At 44.9% G+C, this 13,912-nt stretch overlaps 1 protein-coding gene across 4 annotated transcripts in view; it reads left to right on the top strand.

The window, feature by feature from the left end:
* Positions 1-13,912, top strand: part of LOC311135267 (polycomb group RING finger protein 5-B-like) — a 32,311-nt gene that overhangs the window by 10,896 nt on the left and 7,503 nt on the right. For 2 of the 4 annotated variants that reach the window (XM_084169217.1, XM_084169214.1), the window contains exons 3-6: positions 7,902-7,998; positions 8,431-8,486; positions 8,623-8,682; positions 9,515-9,663. In XM_084169217.1, coding sequence (XP_084025343.1) covers positions 7,902-7,998; positions 8,431-8,486; positions 8,623-8,682; positions 9,515-9,663 — 362 coding nt within the window. Of the gene's footprint in view, positions 1-7,901; positions 7,999-8,430; positions 8,487-8,622; positions 8,683-9,514; positions 9,664-10,035; positions 11,159-13,912 lie in introns of those variants that run through there. The other 2 variants (XM_084169216.1, XM_084169215.1) reach the window with 2 other exon arrangements.

Raw genomic sequence — 13,912 nt, 5'->3', positions numbered from 1 at the left:
GCCCTCTCCATCTGAACTGAACGTTTTATTGGAGGAGAACGGCAGATTCAAAAGCTCACTTCCAGGAATGACACATCTCAAGTGATCAGTGGGTTCAGTCACCATGACAACAAATATCCTCCACACAGGATGAGCTGCTTGGGTCCAATTTGTTAGTTTGTTTGAGGGCAAAGTCGCTTCTTTACTGTCATAGAAGTCGGATTGACCCCTAGCCATAATGAAAAATATCAGCAGCTGCCTAGTACAGTATGGTTTGTCTGTTTTATGATTGCTTTCCCAGTGTATGTCAGTATATTTAGGAGATCCCCAGCAAAACATATCTTTGACATTAGTCTACACTATTTTGTTGTAACCTATACTGTAGTACAGTAGTCAGAATGCGATTAAACAGCTGTATATTATTTTATTTTATTTGGGACAAGTACAACCACTTTGACACATTTAACAAACAATCGTCCGATGCATTGCACTATAGTGTTTCTAGCTCACGCTAATTTTCAACACCCGTCCCTAAATTGACTTCAATGGAAACAAAAGGAAATAAATACATAATCAATAAAAATCATAGAATATACAGTGGGGAGAACAAGTATTTGATACACTGCCGATTTTGCAGGTTTTCCTACTTACAAAGCATGTAGAGGTCTGTCATTTTTATCATAGGTACACTTCAACTGTGAGAGACGGAATCTAAAACAAAAATCCAGAAAATCACATTGTATGATTTTTAAGTAATTAATTTGCATTTTATTGCATGACATAAGTATTTGATACATCAGAAAAGCAGAACTTAATATTTGGTACAGAAACCTTTGTTTGCAATTACAGAGATCATACGTTTCCTGTAGGTCTTGACCAGGTTTGCACACACTGTAGCAGGGATTTTGGCCCACTCCTCCATACAGACCTTCTCCAGATCCTTCAGGTTTCGGGGCTGTCGCTGTGCAATACGGACTTTCAGCTCCCTCCAAAGATTTTCTATTGGGTTCAGGTCTGGAGACTGGCTAGGCCACTCCAGGACCTTGAGATGCTTCTTACGGAGCCACTCCTTAGTTGCCCTGGCTTTGTGTTTTGGGTCATTGTCATGCTGGAAGACCCAGCCACGACCCATCTTCAATGCTCTAACTGAGGGAAGGAGGTTGTTGGCCAAGATCTCGCGATACATGGCCCCATCCATCCTCCCCTCAATACGGTGCAGTCGTCCTGTCCCCTTTAAAGAAAAGCATCCCCAAAGAATGATGTTTCCACCTCCATGCTTCATGGTTGGGATGGTGTTCTTGGGGTTGTACTCATCCTTCTTCTTCCTCCAAACACGGCGAGTGGAGTTTAGACCAAAAAGCTCAATTTTTGTCTCATCAGACCACATGACCTTCTCCCATTCCTCCTCTGGATCATCCAGATGGCCATTGGCAAACTTCAGACGGGCCTGGACATGCGCTGGCTTGAGCAGGGGGACCTTGCGTGCGCTGCAGGATTTTAATCCATGACAGCGTAGTGTGTTACTAATGGTTTTCTTTGAGACTGTGGTCCCAGCTCTCTTCAGGTCATTGACCAGGTCCTGCCGTGTAGTTCTGGGCTGATCCCTCACCTTCCTCATGATCATTGATGCCCCACGAGGTGAGATCTTGCATGGAGCCCCAGACCGAGGGTGATTGACCGTCATCTTGAACTTCTTCCATTTTCTAATAATTGCGCCAACAGTTGTTGCCTTCTCACCAAGCTGCTTGCCTATTGTCCTGTAGCCCATCCCAGCCTTGTGCAGGTCTACAATTTTATCCCTGATGTCCTTACACAGCTCTCTGGTCTTGGCCATTGTGGAGAGGTTGGAGTCTGTTTGATTGAGTGTGTGGACAGGTGTCTTTTATATAGGTAACGAGTTCAAACAGGTGCAGTTAATACAGGTAATGAGTGGAGAACAGGAGGGCTTCTTAAAGAAAAACTAACAGGTCTGTGAGAGCTGGAATTCTTACTGGTTGGTAGGTGATCAAATACTTATGTCATGCAATAAAATGCAAATTAATTACTTAAAAATCATACAATGTGATTTTCTGGATTTTTGTTTTAGATTCCGTCTCTCACAGTTGAAGTGTACCTATGATAAAAATTACAGACCTCTACATGCTTTGTAAGTAGGAAAACCTGCAAAATCGGCAGTGTATCAAATACTTGTTCTCCCCACTGTACACTACTGGTCAAACGTTTTAGAACACCTACTCATTCGAGGGTTTATCTTTATTTGTACTATTTTCTACATTGTAGAAGACATCAAAACTATGAAAGAACACATATGGAATCATGTAGTAACCAAAAAAGTGTTAAACAAAACAAAATGTATTTTATATTTGAGATTCTTCAAATAGCCACCCTTTGCCTTGATGACAGCTTTGCACACTCTTGACATTCTCTCAACCAGCTTCATGAGGTAGTCACCTGGAATGCATTTCAATTAACAGGTGTGCCTTCTTAAAAGTTAATTTGTGGAATTATTTTCCTTCTTAATGCATTTGAGCCAATCAGTTGTGTTTTGATAAGGTAGGGGGGTATATACAGAAGATAGCCCTATTTGATAAAAGGCCAAGTCCATATTATGGCAAGAACAGCTCAAATAAGCAAAGAGAAATGACAGTCCATCATTACTTTAAGACATGAAGGTCAGTCAATACGGAACATTTCAAGAACTTTGAAAGTTTCTTCAAGTGCAGTCGCAAAAACCATCAAGCGCTATGATGATACTGGCTCTCATGAGGACCGCCACAGGAATGGAAGACCCAGAGTTACCTCTGCTTCAGAGGATAAGTTCATTAGAGTTACCAGCCTCAGAATTTGCAGCCCAAATAAATGCTTCACAGAGTTCAAGTAACAGACACATCTCAACATCAACTGTTCAGAGGAGACTGTGTGAATCAGGCCTTCATGGTCGAATTGCTGCAAAGAAACCACTGCTAAAGGACACCAATAATAAGAAGAGACCTGCTTGGGCCAAGAAACACGAGCAATGGACATTAGACTGGTGGAAATGTGTCCTTTGGTCTGGAGTCCAAATTGGAGATTTTTGGTTCCAACCGCCGTGTCTTTGTGAGATGCGGTGTGGGTGAACGGATGATCTCTGCATGTGTATTTCTCACTGTATAGCATGGAGGAGGAGGTGTTATGGTGTGGCGGTGCTTTGCTGGTGACACTGTCTGTGATTTACTTAGAATTCAAGGCACACTTAACCAGCATGGCTACCACAGCATTCTGCAGTGATACGCCATCCCATCTGGTTTGGGCTTAGTGGGACTATCATTTGTTTTTCAACAGTACAATGTCCCAACACACCTCTAGGCTGTGTAAGGGCTATTTTACCAAGAAGGAGAGTGATGGAGTGCTGCATCTGTCACGTTCGTTGTGTAAAGGATTTGACCAAGGTGCAGCGTGGTATGCGTACATAGTCGTTTATTATATAAACACAGACAAAATAACAAAATCCAACAGAACGTGAAGTTCAAAAGGCTAACCATCCAACAAGCCAAACAGAAACAAGATCCCACAACATAGGTAGGCAAAATGGCTACCTAAGTATGATCCCCAATCAGAGACAACGATCGACAGCTGCCTCTGATTGGGAACCCCACTCGGCCAACATAGAAATAGATAACATAGATCTACACATAGATATTCACACCCTGACCAAATCAACTAAAGATCTATGTCAGGGTGTGACAGTACCCCCCCCCCCCAAAGGTGCGGACTCCGACCGCAAAACTGACTCATTAGGGGAGGGTCCGGGTGGGCATTTAGCCTCGGTGGCGGCTCCGGCTCCGGGCGCGACGTCAACCTTACTGTCCTCTCCTTTTCTGGCTCCCCGTTGCACACCTGGTCCGGTCTGGACCCCGGCGCGATGCTTCCCCTCTCAGTCCTCCCACGATGCACCAAGCCCTGTCTGGACCCTGGTGTGGGAGGCACTGACCCTGGAGAGGGGCTGACGTCTGGGCCTGGACCGGCAATCCTCCCGTGATGCACCAAGCCCTGTCTGGACCCTGGTGTGGGAGGCCCCAACCCTAAAGAGGGGTTGACGTCTGGTTCTGGCTCTGCAGTCCTCCCGCGATGCACCAAGTCCTGTCTGGACCCTGGTGTGGGAGAGTAGACGACCGGACCCGGACTAGGCACCGGTGGAGCGGACTGCTCTGGCACTGGAGTGGAGCCGCTGACCGGAGCTGAACTGGACCCCGGTGGAGCGGACTGCTCTGGACTAGAGCAGCTGACCGGGGCTGGACTAGGCACCGGTGGAGTGGACTGCTCTGGCATGGGACTGGAGCAGCTAACCGGAGCTGGACTGGGCACCGGTGGAGCGGCCTGCTTTGGCATTGGACTGGAGCAGCTAACCGGAGCTGGACTAGGCACCGGTGGAGCGGACTGCTCTGGCATTGGACTGGAGCAGCTAACCGGAGCTGGACTAGGCACCGGTGGAGCGGACTGCTCTGGCACTGGAGTGGACCGTACCGGGCTGGGTACACGCACCACTGGTTTGGTGCAAGGAGCAGGTACGGGCCGTACCGGGCTGGCGACAAGCACCACTGGTTTGGTGCGAGGAGCAAGTACGGGCCGTACAAGACTGGAGACACGCACCACTGGTTTGGTGCGGGGAGCAGGTACGGGGCGTACCGGGCTGGCGACACGCACCACTGGTTTGGTGCGAGGAGCAGGTACGAGCTGTACAGGACTGGACACACGCACCACTGGTTTGGTGCGGGGAGCAGGTACGGGACGTACAGGACTGGAGACACGCACCACTGGTTTGGTGCGGGGTGCAGGTACGGGGCGTACCGGGCTGGCGACACGCACCACTGGTTTGGTGCGAGGAGCAAGTACGGGCCGTACCAGGCTGGGGACACGCACCACTGGTTTGGTGCGAGGAGCATGCACGGGACCGTACCAGGCTGGGGACACGCACCACTGGTTTGGTGCGAGGAGCAGGAACAACCCGTCCTGGCTGAACGCTCATTTTAGCCCGGCAAGAGCAGGGCGCGGGCACCAAGCGCACCGGGCTGTGAATGCGCACAGGAGATACAGTGCGTATCACAGCATAACAGGGTGCCTGTATGGTCCCACGCTCCTTAACATGAGTGCGGAGAGTTGGCTCTACTCTGAAACCTTGCTTCGCCAGCCTCTGCTCTAAGGACTGCGTTCTCTTTTTCTCTAGGGTTAATTCCTCTCTCAGTTCCTCCTGTTGCCTAGCCAGCTCCTCTCTCCGTGCATCCACTGACTCCTTCTCCCTGTGAGCCTCCTGTAGCGCCTCCCTCTGAAGGGAGAGCTCCTGCTCCGTCTGAGCTAACAGCCCCCGCAATGTGGTGGTCTCCTCTCTCAGACTGCTGAGCTGCAGGTCTTGGAGGGCCTCTACTATAGCGGCCTCCTCCTCCTCCACAGTCAGCCTTTTCACGGCCTCCTGCTGCTTCGTCTTGGGGTTGCCTCTCGGGCCTCCTTCATCGTTGTGCACTTCGGCGTCGCTGTTGATCCTCTCCTGCCTGGGCTTCCTCCTTCGCCCAGGGTCCTTTACCGGCTAATATCTCCTCCCATGTCCAAAATGTCTTCCCCACCTGTGTCCAGGGTGTCGTCTCCTCCTGGCCACGCTGCTTGGTGGTGGGATCTTCTGTCACGTTCGTTGTGTAAAGGATTGGACCAAGGTGCAACGTGGTATGCGTACATAGTCGTTTATTATACAAACACAGACAAAATAACAAAATCCAACAGAACGTGAAGTTCAAAAGGCTAACCATCCAACAAGCCAAACAGAAACAAGATCCCACAACATAGGTAGGCAAAATGGCTACCTAAGTATGATCCCCAATCAGAGACAACGATCGACAGCTGCCTCTGATTGGGAACCACACCCGGCCAACATAGAAATAGATAACATAGATCTACACATAAATATTCACACCCTGACCAAACCAACTAGAGATCTATGTCAGGGCGTGACAGCATCAGATGACCTGACCTCCACAATCCCCCGACCTCAACCAAATTGAGATGGTTTGGGATGAGTCGGAGCGCAGAGTGCAGGAAAAGCAGCCAAAAAGGGCTCAGCATATGTGGGAACTCCTTCAAGATTGTTGGAAATGCATTCCAGGTGAAGCTGGTTGAGAGAACGCCAAGAGTGTGCAAAGCTGTCATCAAGGCGAAGGGTGGCTATTTGAAGAATCTCAAATATAACATATATTTTGATTTGTTTAACACTTTTTTTGTTACTACATGATTCCATATGTGTTATTTAATAGTTTTGATGTCTTCACTATTATTCTACAATGTAGAAAATAGTACAAATAAAGAAAAACCCTGGAATGAGTAGGTGTTCTAAAACTCTTGACTGATAGTGTATAATCAAATATATTAATGGCATATGTAAAGTAAATGTCTGAAGATAATGTTTCTGCCACTCTACTGTGAGCGGTCTGTCTCTTATGTCTCATGCTAAGTAGGCGGTGCTGGCTATTGAAAGAACGTGATGATGAGGGTCCGTCACATAACGAAAAAGACATTACAGATAAAATACTTTTTTTCAAGACAATATACATACATTTAATAACATTAACATGTAGTGTGTGTGTCTGTGCATCTATCAGTTACACATACATGTCAGTATATACACACAACTAGTATATCACATGGGGGAGAGGCATTGTGCTGTGAGGTGTTGGTTTACCTTTTCATTTATTTATTTTTGTGTTTTTTTACACTCTTTTTCTCCCCAATTTCGTGATATGCAATTGGTAGTTACAGTCTTGTCCCATCGCTGCAGCTCCCGTACGGACTCGGGAGAGGCAAATGTCGAGAGACACGCGTCCTCCGAAACACGACCCCGCCAAGCCGCACTGCTTCTTGACACACCGCTCGCTTAACCCGGAAGCCAGCCGCACCAATGTGTCGGAGGAAACGCCGTACAGCTGGTGACCGTAGTCAGCGTGCATGAACGCGGCCCACTTGGGAGGCCCTGCTTTATCTGTTTTTTGACATGGAATGGAGTTCCATGCAATCATGGCTCTGTATAATACTGTACGTTGATCTAGGTTATAGGCCAGTGCATAGTGCATAAGCATATACTGTTTACATGGAAATTGCTAGAGGGCAGACTGTGACCTATATTTCTGCTCCTTGTGACAGATGTGATTTTTTCTGACAGTTTGGTGACGTCACATCATAGGATATAGGCCTAATCCTCAGCTCAATATTGCATGGAATCAGATTGGTGTTCTTTAAAGAAAGATAAAGCTATATATTATACTGTATGCAATGGTATATGTGTGTGTGTGCGCGTGTGCGTGTGGTATTGACTGCTGTTGCTGTGTGTCTGTGTGTTCTGTCTGGCTACAGTGTGATAGATGCACTTAGAACTGGCCAGGTTATACCCAATATTTCCTTATCTCCGTACCAGTCCACAGTTTCAATTTCAACTTCAGGACTGAGCTTTTAGTCATGCTTCAAGGCTCAACAGATACTTTGATGTTCATCAAGTTCAAACTTGAGAAATTAGAAATTAGAATGCTTTTCCTTTTGGTTTTCAACTCAAAATCCTTTTATTGTGAAGATTATCTGAGAGAAAGGGATACGAAAAGAGAAACTGCAGTCATCTTGGCATTTATTTGCCACCTGAATAATAATATAATAATAATAATAATAATAATAATAATAATATGCCATTTAGCAGACGCTTTTATCCAAAGCGACTTACAGTCATGTGTGCATACATTTTCACATATGGGTGGTCCCGGGGATCGAACCCACTACCCTGGCGTTACAAGTGCCATGCTCTACCAATTGAGCTACAGAGGACCAATGGTGTGATAAAAATCCATATTTACTTTAGGTCTGTATTTGGAGAAAATAAACAATTTTTCTCTCTGTCTCCTTTATTCTGTTAACAGTTTGTAAAAGTTGCGTCGTCCAACACTTTGAAGACAGCAATGACTGCCCCAAATGCGGCATCCAAGTCCATGAAACCAACCCTCTAGAGATGTTAAGGTAATGCACCTCATTTTACATCTGACAGAATCTCATCTGCATTCATATTTTCCCTATTGTGAATCACAGGAACATAATGAATACTACTGAATAGATTACCATCAGTAATGTAAAAACATGCTGGCCTTTGCACTACTGAACTGGCCCTAGCTGGATTTTGGCAGATCTGAGTTTGCACCCTTCAGTTGTCCACCCGACTAGTGAGATGTTAAGGCTGGTGTGGGCTGGGCTGGGGGAGGATGGGGGGAACTTGAGCTTGGCTGTGGTGAGATCCAAGCAACAGCTGGACGCCATTCTGGAGCCAAGGTTCCAGCTGAAGACCTCACCCAGTGCCCAGCCCACAGATGCAATGTCTGGGAATAAGTGTGTGTGTGTGTGTGTGTGTTTGTGTACTTACTTTTATTCTTCCTTTACGTCTCATTCTATCGCCAGGTTGGACAACACTTTAGAGGAAATCATTTTCAAACTCGTGCCTGGGCTAAGAGAAAGTGAGTGATTTTAGTATCCACCAACATCAGATATAAATCTTGCCTTTGCTAGTAGGCCAAGCTGTTTTCTATTTGTCCTGAATTATATAACCCCTGCCCTGTTTATTCATATCTTCTCTTTTTGTTTATTGACTAGAGGAACAACAGCAGGAGATCGAGTTCTGGAGGAGTCGGAAGTTAAAGGAGAATGGAGAAGGTAAAATCTTGTGTTAGTGTGTCTGTGAAGACCAAGACCGTTCTCAGGAGGGACCAGAATCAACCCACTCGGGGAGGCTTGGGTGGGCAGAGGTGGGCTGTGATTGGTTATTGAGGTGATAGGTAAGGAGGCTCTATGTGGGAGAGGTCAGTGAGGAGATGTGACTCAGGTTCCATTGTTGCAGTGACTGTAGGTGGCTGTGTGTGTGAGAGAGAGAGAGAGAGAGAGAGAGAGAGAGGAGAGGAGAGGAGAGAGAGAGAGAGAGAGAGAGAGAGAGAGAGAGAGAGAGAGAGAGAGAGAGAGAGGAGGAGAGAGAGAGAGAGAGAGAGAGAGAGAGAGAGAGAGAGAGAGAGAGAGAGAGATTGAGAGAGAGAGAGAGAGAGAGAGAGAGAGAGAGAGAGAGAGAGAGAGAGAGAGAGAGAGAGAGAGATGAGAGAGAGAGAGAGAAGAGAGAGAGAGAGAGAGAGAGAGAGAGAGAGAGAGAGAGAATTTTAACAGCACACCCCTACAAGGCACTGACGAGATCCCCCTGTTTTGAGGTACAAATGAGATGGAAACAACAGAATGACCTAAAAAGATGGATGGTTTCGGTCCGCCAGACTCAAATGCCATCCCCATGGCAATGTGATGATCGACAATTTCTCCCAAAGGTCTTTTATGATATTGCATTTCTAGGTGAAAAGCGAAAGACATCGGTATCAATCAAAACTGTCCTATTGTGAAGTGTGTCTTTTCCAGTTTTATATGAATTCAAGAAAACAAACGCAACTTGTATCCACACAGGGTGTGCTCTTGCTCACACATAACATACTTATCAATTTATTTGTCATAGAAGATGGCCCCCGATCGAAGAGATCCAGGCTGGATGACGATGATGATGATGATGGTGGTGATGGAGACTACCACAGGAGTGACCCTCAGATAGCCATCTGTCTGGACTGTCTACTCAACAAAAGCCTGGTGGGAGAGAACATTGTTAAGGTAAGTCATGGTGGAGAGCTCTCTCTCTTCCCAGTCTCCCTAACATTATTCCTCCCACTTTTTTAGGCTGATTGGGTTAGGTACAGTATTATCAAGCTTTCTCCTTTATGTCCCTCTGTCTAACATCTCAGAATGTGAGTTGAACAGAATATAGACAGACAATGGTGCTGTGCCCTTACAACAACAAAAAGCACATGTCAAATTTGCAGTTTCACATTGAGCTTAAATTTCCCACGTGAAACCATATTTATTGTATTCAATTTAGAGTTGACATGATAACACCACCTTTGCCAGTGAAAAACTCACTTTCACATGTGGAAGTGTAGATTCACATGTGGGGTTGAAATAATGTTATTCTCCTCATGTGAAAAGATGGTGTTTCCACCGGATACGTTCCCAAAAGACAAACTCAAAATGTCGCTCACAACAAAGGGAACTAACAAAGAAAATCAACCAAAACAGAAACAGGTGGGTTTTAGTAGGGGTTCTCAAAGACACTCATGGAGGTTGTCCACTGAAAGTTGACTATCAACAAGAGTCTGGGTCCTAAAAGAATGCCCACTAAATTTGCCCCAGAAAAGGCAAACCAAAATAAAAACCCACACCAATTTAGAATATGGAGATAAAAGCAAGTGGAGCAAACCTAAGGGGAGAACACAAGATAAAAGTATTTGTTTTTATCACACTCAAAGAGGAAGAGCTAATCCGCGGTCAAGCACTTCCAACATCTCTCATTCCCACTCTCTCAAGAACCGCTGGAGCACTGGGCCAGCCACTCTTAAATACTACCTGGGCTAGCAGAGGTGAAACACCTTCCGACTAACAAGATGGGCAAGCCAGCACTGTTGTAACATGTACTTACTAACGAGCTGCTAACGCGCTACCTCGAAATATAAATGGAAAACCCTAAATCTGTAACAGGTGACCACATCTAAACAGCCCAAATGCGGGACAAGGGAACGATTTTGTGAGACATTCACGGAACAGTGGACAGAATACATTTTTTGGGGGGCAGGTTAATGGATCACGTTCAAATGGCGACATAGTTCTGCTGTATGAAGGTAACTGCCTGTTAAAGGGGCAATCCTTAGTCGCTACATACATTTTTGGACTTCTAAAGTAATGATATGAACCCATTGATTCTTAAATATACAAAGCATAAATGCCTCATGAGCTTAGTTCAACTGTCGTACCCCATCAGAACACCAAATATACACTTGTTTTGCTCTAATGTTTGTAACCAAAGTAAATGTAAACAACCACAGTATAGCCTAAAAACATGGTTAAAACTATCATTTTGATATCATGGATGGTCAGTCCTTACATCCATAGCATAGTCTATGGATTTGAGTGGTTTCATTTCTCCAGCCCCATCCCTCAGCTTTTCACTAAAACTGTGGCAGGGAGTAATAGTGTAATAGTGTTATTATATGGTGCAATCCTCTAGTGAGTGACTTACTTTTGTGGCAATAATATCAAGGAAAAAAAATATTTGTATAGCAAACAAAAATAATGATATTGAAAGCAAAATATAAACCCAAAAGTATTGATAGCAAAACAAAATATTGCAAGGAAATCATTTTGAAATGCGAAAAAAATGAAAACAATTGTAAATGAATGCCCAAAACATTTTTCTATATATACAGTGAGGGAAAAAGGTATTTGATCCCCTGCTGATTTTGTACGTTTGCCGACTGGCAAAGAAATTATCAGTCTATAATTTTAATGGTAGGTTTATTTGAACAGTGAGAGACAGAATAACAACAACAAAAATCCAGAAAAACACATGTCAAAAATGTTATAAATTGATTTGCATTTTTTTATGAGGGAAATAAGTATTTGACCCCCTCTCAATCAGAAAGATTTCTGGCTCCCAGTTGTCTGTTATACAGGTAACGAGCTGAGATTAGGAGCACACTCTTAAAGGGAGTGCTCCTAATCTCAGCTTGTTACCTGTATAAAAGACACCTGTCCACAGAAGCAATCAATCAATCAGATTCCAAACTCTCCACCATGGCCAAGACCAAAGAGCTCTCCAAGGATGTCAAGGACAAGATTGTAGACCTACACAAGGCTGGAATGGGCTACAAGACCATCGCCAAGCAGCAAGGTGAGAAGGTGACAACAGTTGGAGCGATTATTCGCAAATGGAAGAAACACAAAAGAACTCTCAATCTCTCTCAGCCTGGGGCTCCATGCAATATCTCACCTCGTGGAGTTGCAATGATCATGAGAACAGTGAGGAATCAGCCCAGAACTACACGGGAGGATCTTGTCATTGATCTCAAGGCAGCTGGGACCATAGTCACCAAGAAAACAATTGGTAACACACTACGCCGTGAAGGACTGAAATCCTGCAGCGCCCGCAAGGTCCCCCTGCTCAAGAAAGCACATATACAGGCCCGTCTGAAGTTTGCCAATGAACATCTGAATGATTCAGAGGAGAACTGGGTGAAAGTGTTGTGGTCAGATGAGACCAAAATCGAGCTCTTTGCCATCAACTCAACTCGCCGTGTTTAGAGGAGGAGGAATGCTGCCTATGACCCCAAGAACACCATCCCCACCATCAAACATGGAGGTGGAAACGTTATGCTTTGGGGGTGTTTTTCTGCTAAGGGGACAGGACAACATCACCGCATCAAAGGGACGATGGACGGGGCCATGTACCGTCATGTCTTGGGTGAGAACCTCCTTCCCTCAGCCAGAGCATTGAAAATGGGTCGTGGATGGGTATTCCAGCATGACAATGACCCAAAACACACGGCCAAGGCAACAAAGGAGTGGCTCAAGAAGAAGCACATTAAGGTCCTGGAGTGGCCTAGCCAGTCTCCAGACCTTAATCCCATAGAAAATCTGTGGAGGGAGCGGAAGGTTCGAGTTGCCTAACGTCAGCCTCGAAACCTTAATGACTTGGAGAAGATCTACAAAGAGGAGTGGGACAAAATCCCTCCTGAGATGTGTGCAAACCTGGTGGCCAACTACAAGAAACGTCTGACCTCTGTGATTGCCAACAAGGGTTTTGCCACCAAGTACTAAGTCATGTTTTGCAGAGGGGTCAAATACTTATTTCCCTCATTAAAATGCAAATCAATTGATAACATTTTTGACATGCGTTTTTCTGGATTTTTTTGATGTTATTCTGTCTCTCACTATTCAAATAAACCTACCATTAAAATTATAGACTGATCTGTCTTTGTCAGTGGGCAAACGTACAAAATCAGCAGGGCATCAAATACTTTTTTCCCTCACTGTATATCTTTTTTAATGATAATGTGATTAAATAAAACGCCTCCCTTTGTCCTGAAATCTTCCCTATCTTTGGTCATGTTACGCTGGCCTTTGCTTTCGCTACCTTTTTTCCAGTTGCAAGTTTTAGCACATGTATTCCAGCAACATAGCACCCTGCATCCCACTGCTGGTTTGCTTCTGAAGATAAGTAGGGTCGGTCCCTGTATGGGAGACCAGATGTAGCTGGAAATGGTGTAAAAATTTTACATGTAAAAAAATGTACATGCGGAAACATGGGGGAAAAAAATGTCCACAAGGGAAACCACATGTAAAGATGTGTACATGTGACATTTCACACGTGTCCGAAAACCACGTGTCTGACTTGTGAAAAATAAAAATAATCATTCTGATTTGTTCACACACATTCACGTGTCTGAAAACCACATGTTTCTTTCACGTGATTTTTTCATGTGTGGTTTTCCTTTATTTCTTGGGCTGTCATTGAAAGCTGGTCAGTCAGCCAGACACTCATCTAACAGCAAGTGTTAATCCAGCCCACCACTAATTGTTTTCGTTAATATAGTGTCCCTCATTATAACATTCAGTGCATTGACTTTTTCCACATTTTGTTACATTACACCCTTATTCTAAAATGGATTTCATAAATTTCCTCATCAATCTACACACAATACCCCATAATGACAAAGCCAAAACAGGTTTTTAGATTTTTTTGCAAGTGTATTACAAATAAAAACAGAAATACCTTATTTACATACGTATTCAGACCTTTTGCTGTGAGACTCGAAATTGAGCTCAGGTGCATCCTGTTTCCATTGATCATCCTTCAGATGTTTCTACAACTTGATTGGAGTCCACCTGTGGTGAATTCAATTGATTGGACATGATTTGGAAAAGGCACACACCTGTCTATATAAAGGTCCCACAGTTGATCAAAAACCTAGCCATGAGATCGAAGGAATTGACCGTAGAGCTCCGAGACAGGATTGTGTCGAGGCAGAGA

Source organism: Coregonus lavaretus, assembly GCF_964263955.1.
Source record: "Coregonus lavaretus genome assembly, chromosome: 1".
NCBI classification, from domain to species: Eukaryota; Metazoa; Chordata; class Actinopteri; order Salmoniformes; family Salmonidae; genus Coregonus; species Coregonus lavaretus.
The sequence above is the reverse complement of the archived record's forward strand: the minus strand, read 5'-3'. Positions and strand labels throughout refer to the sequence as shown.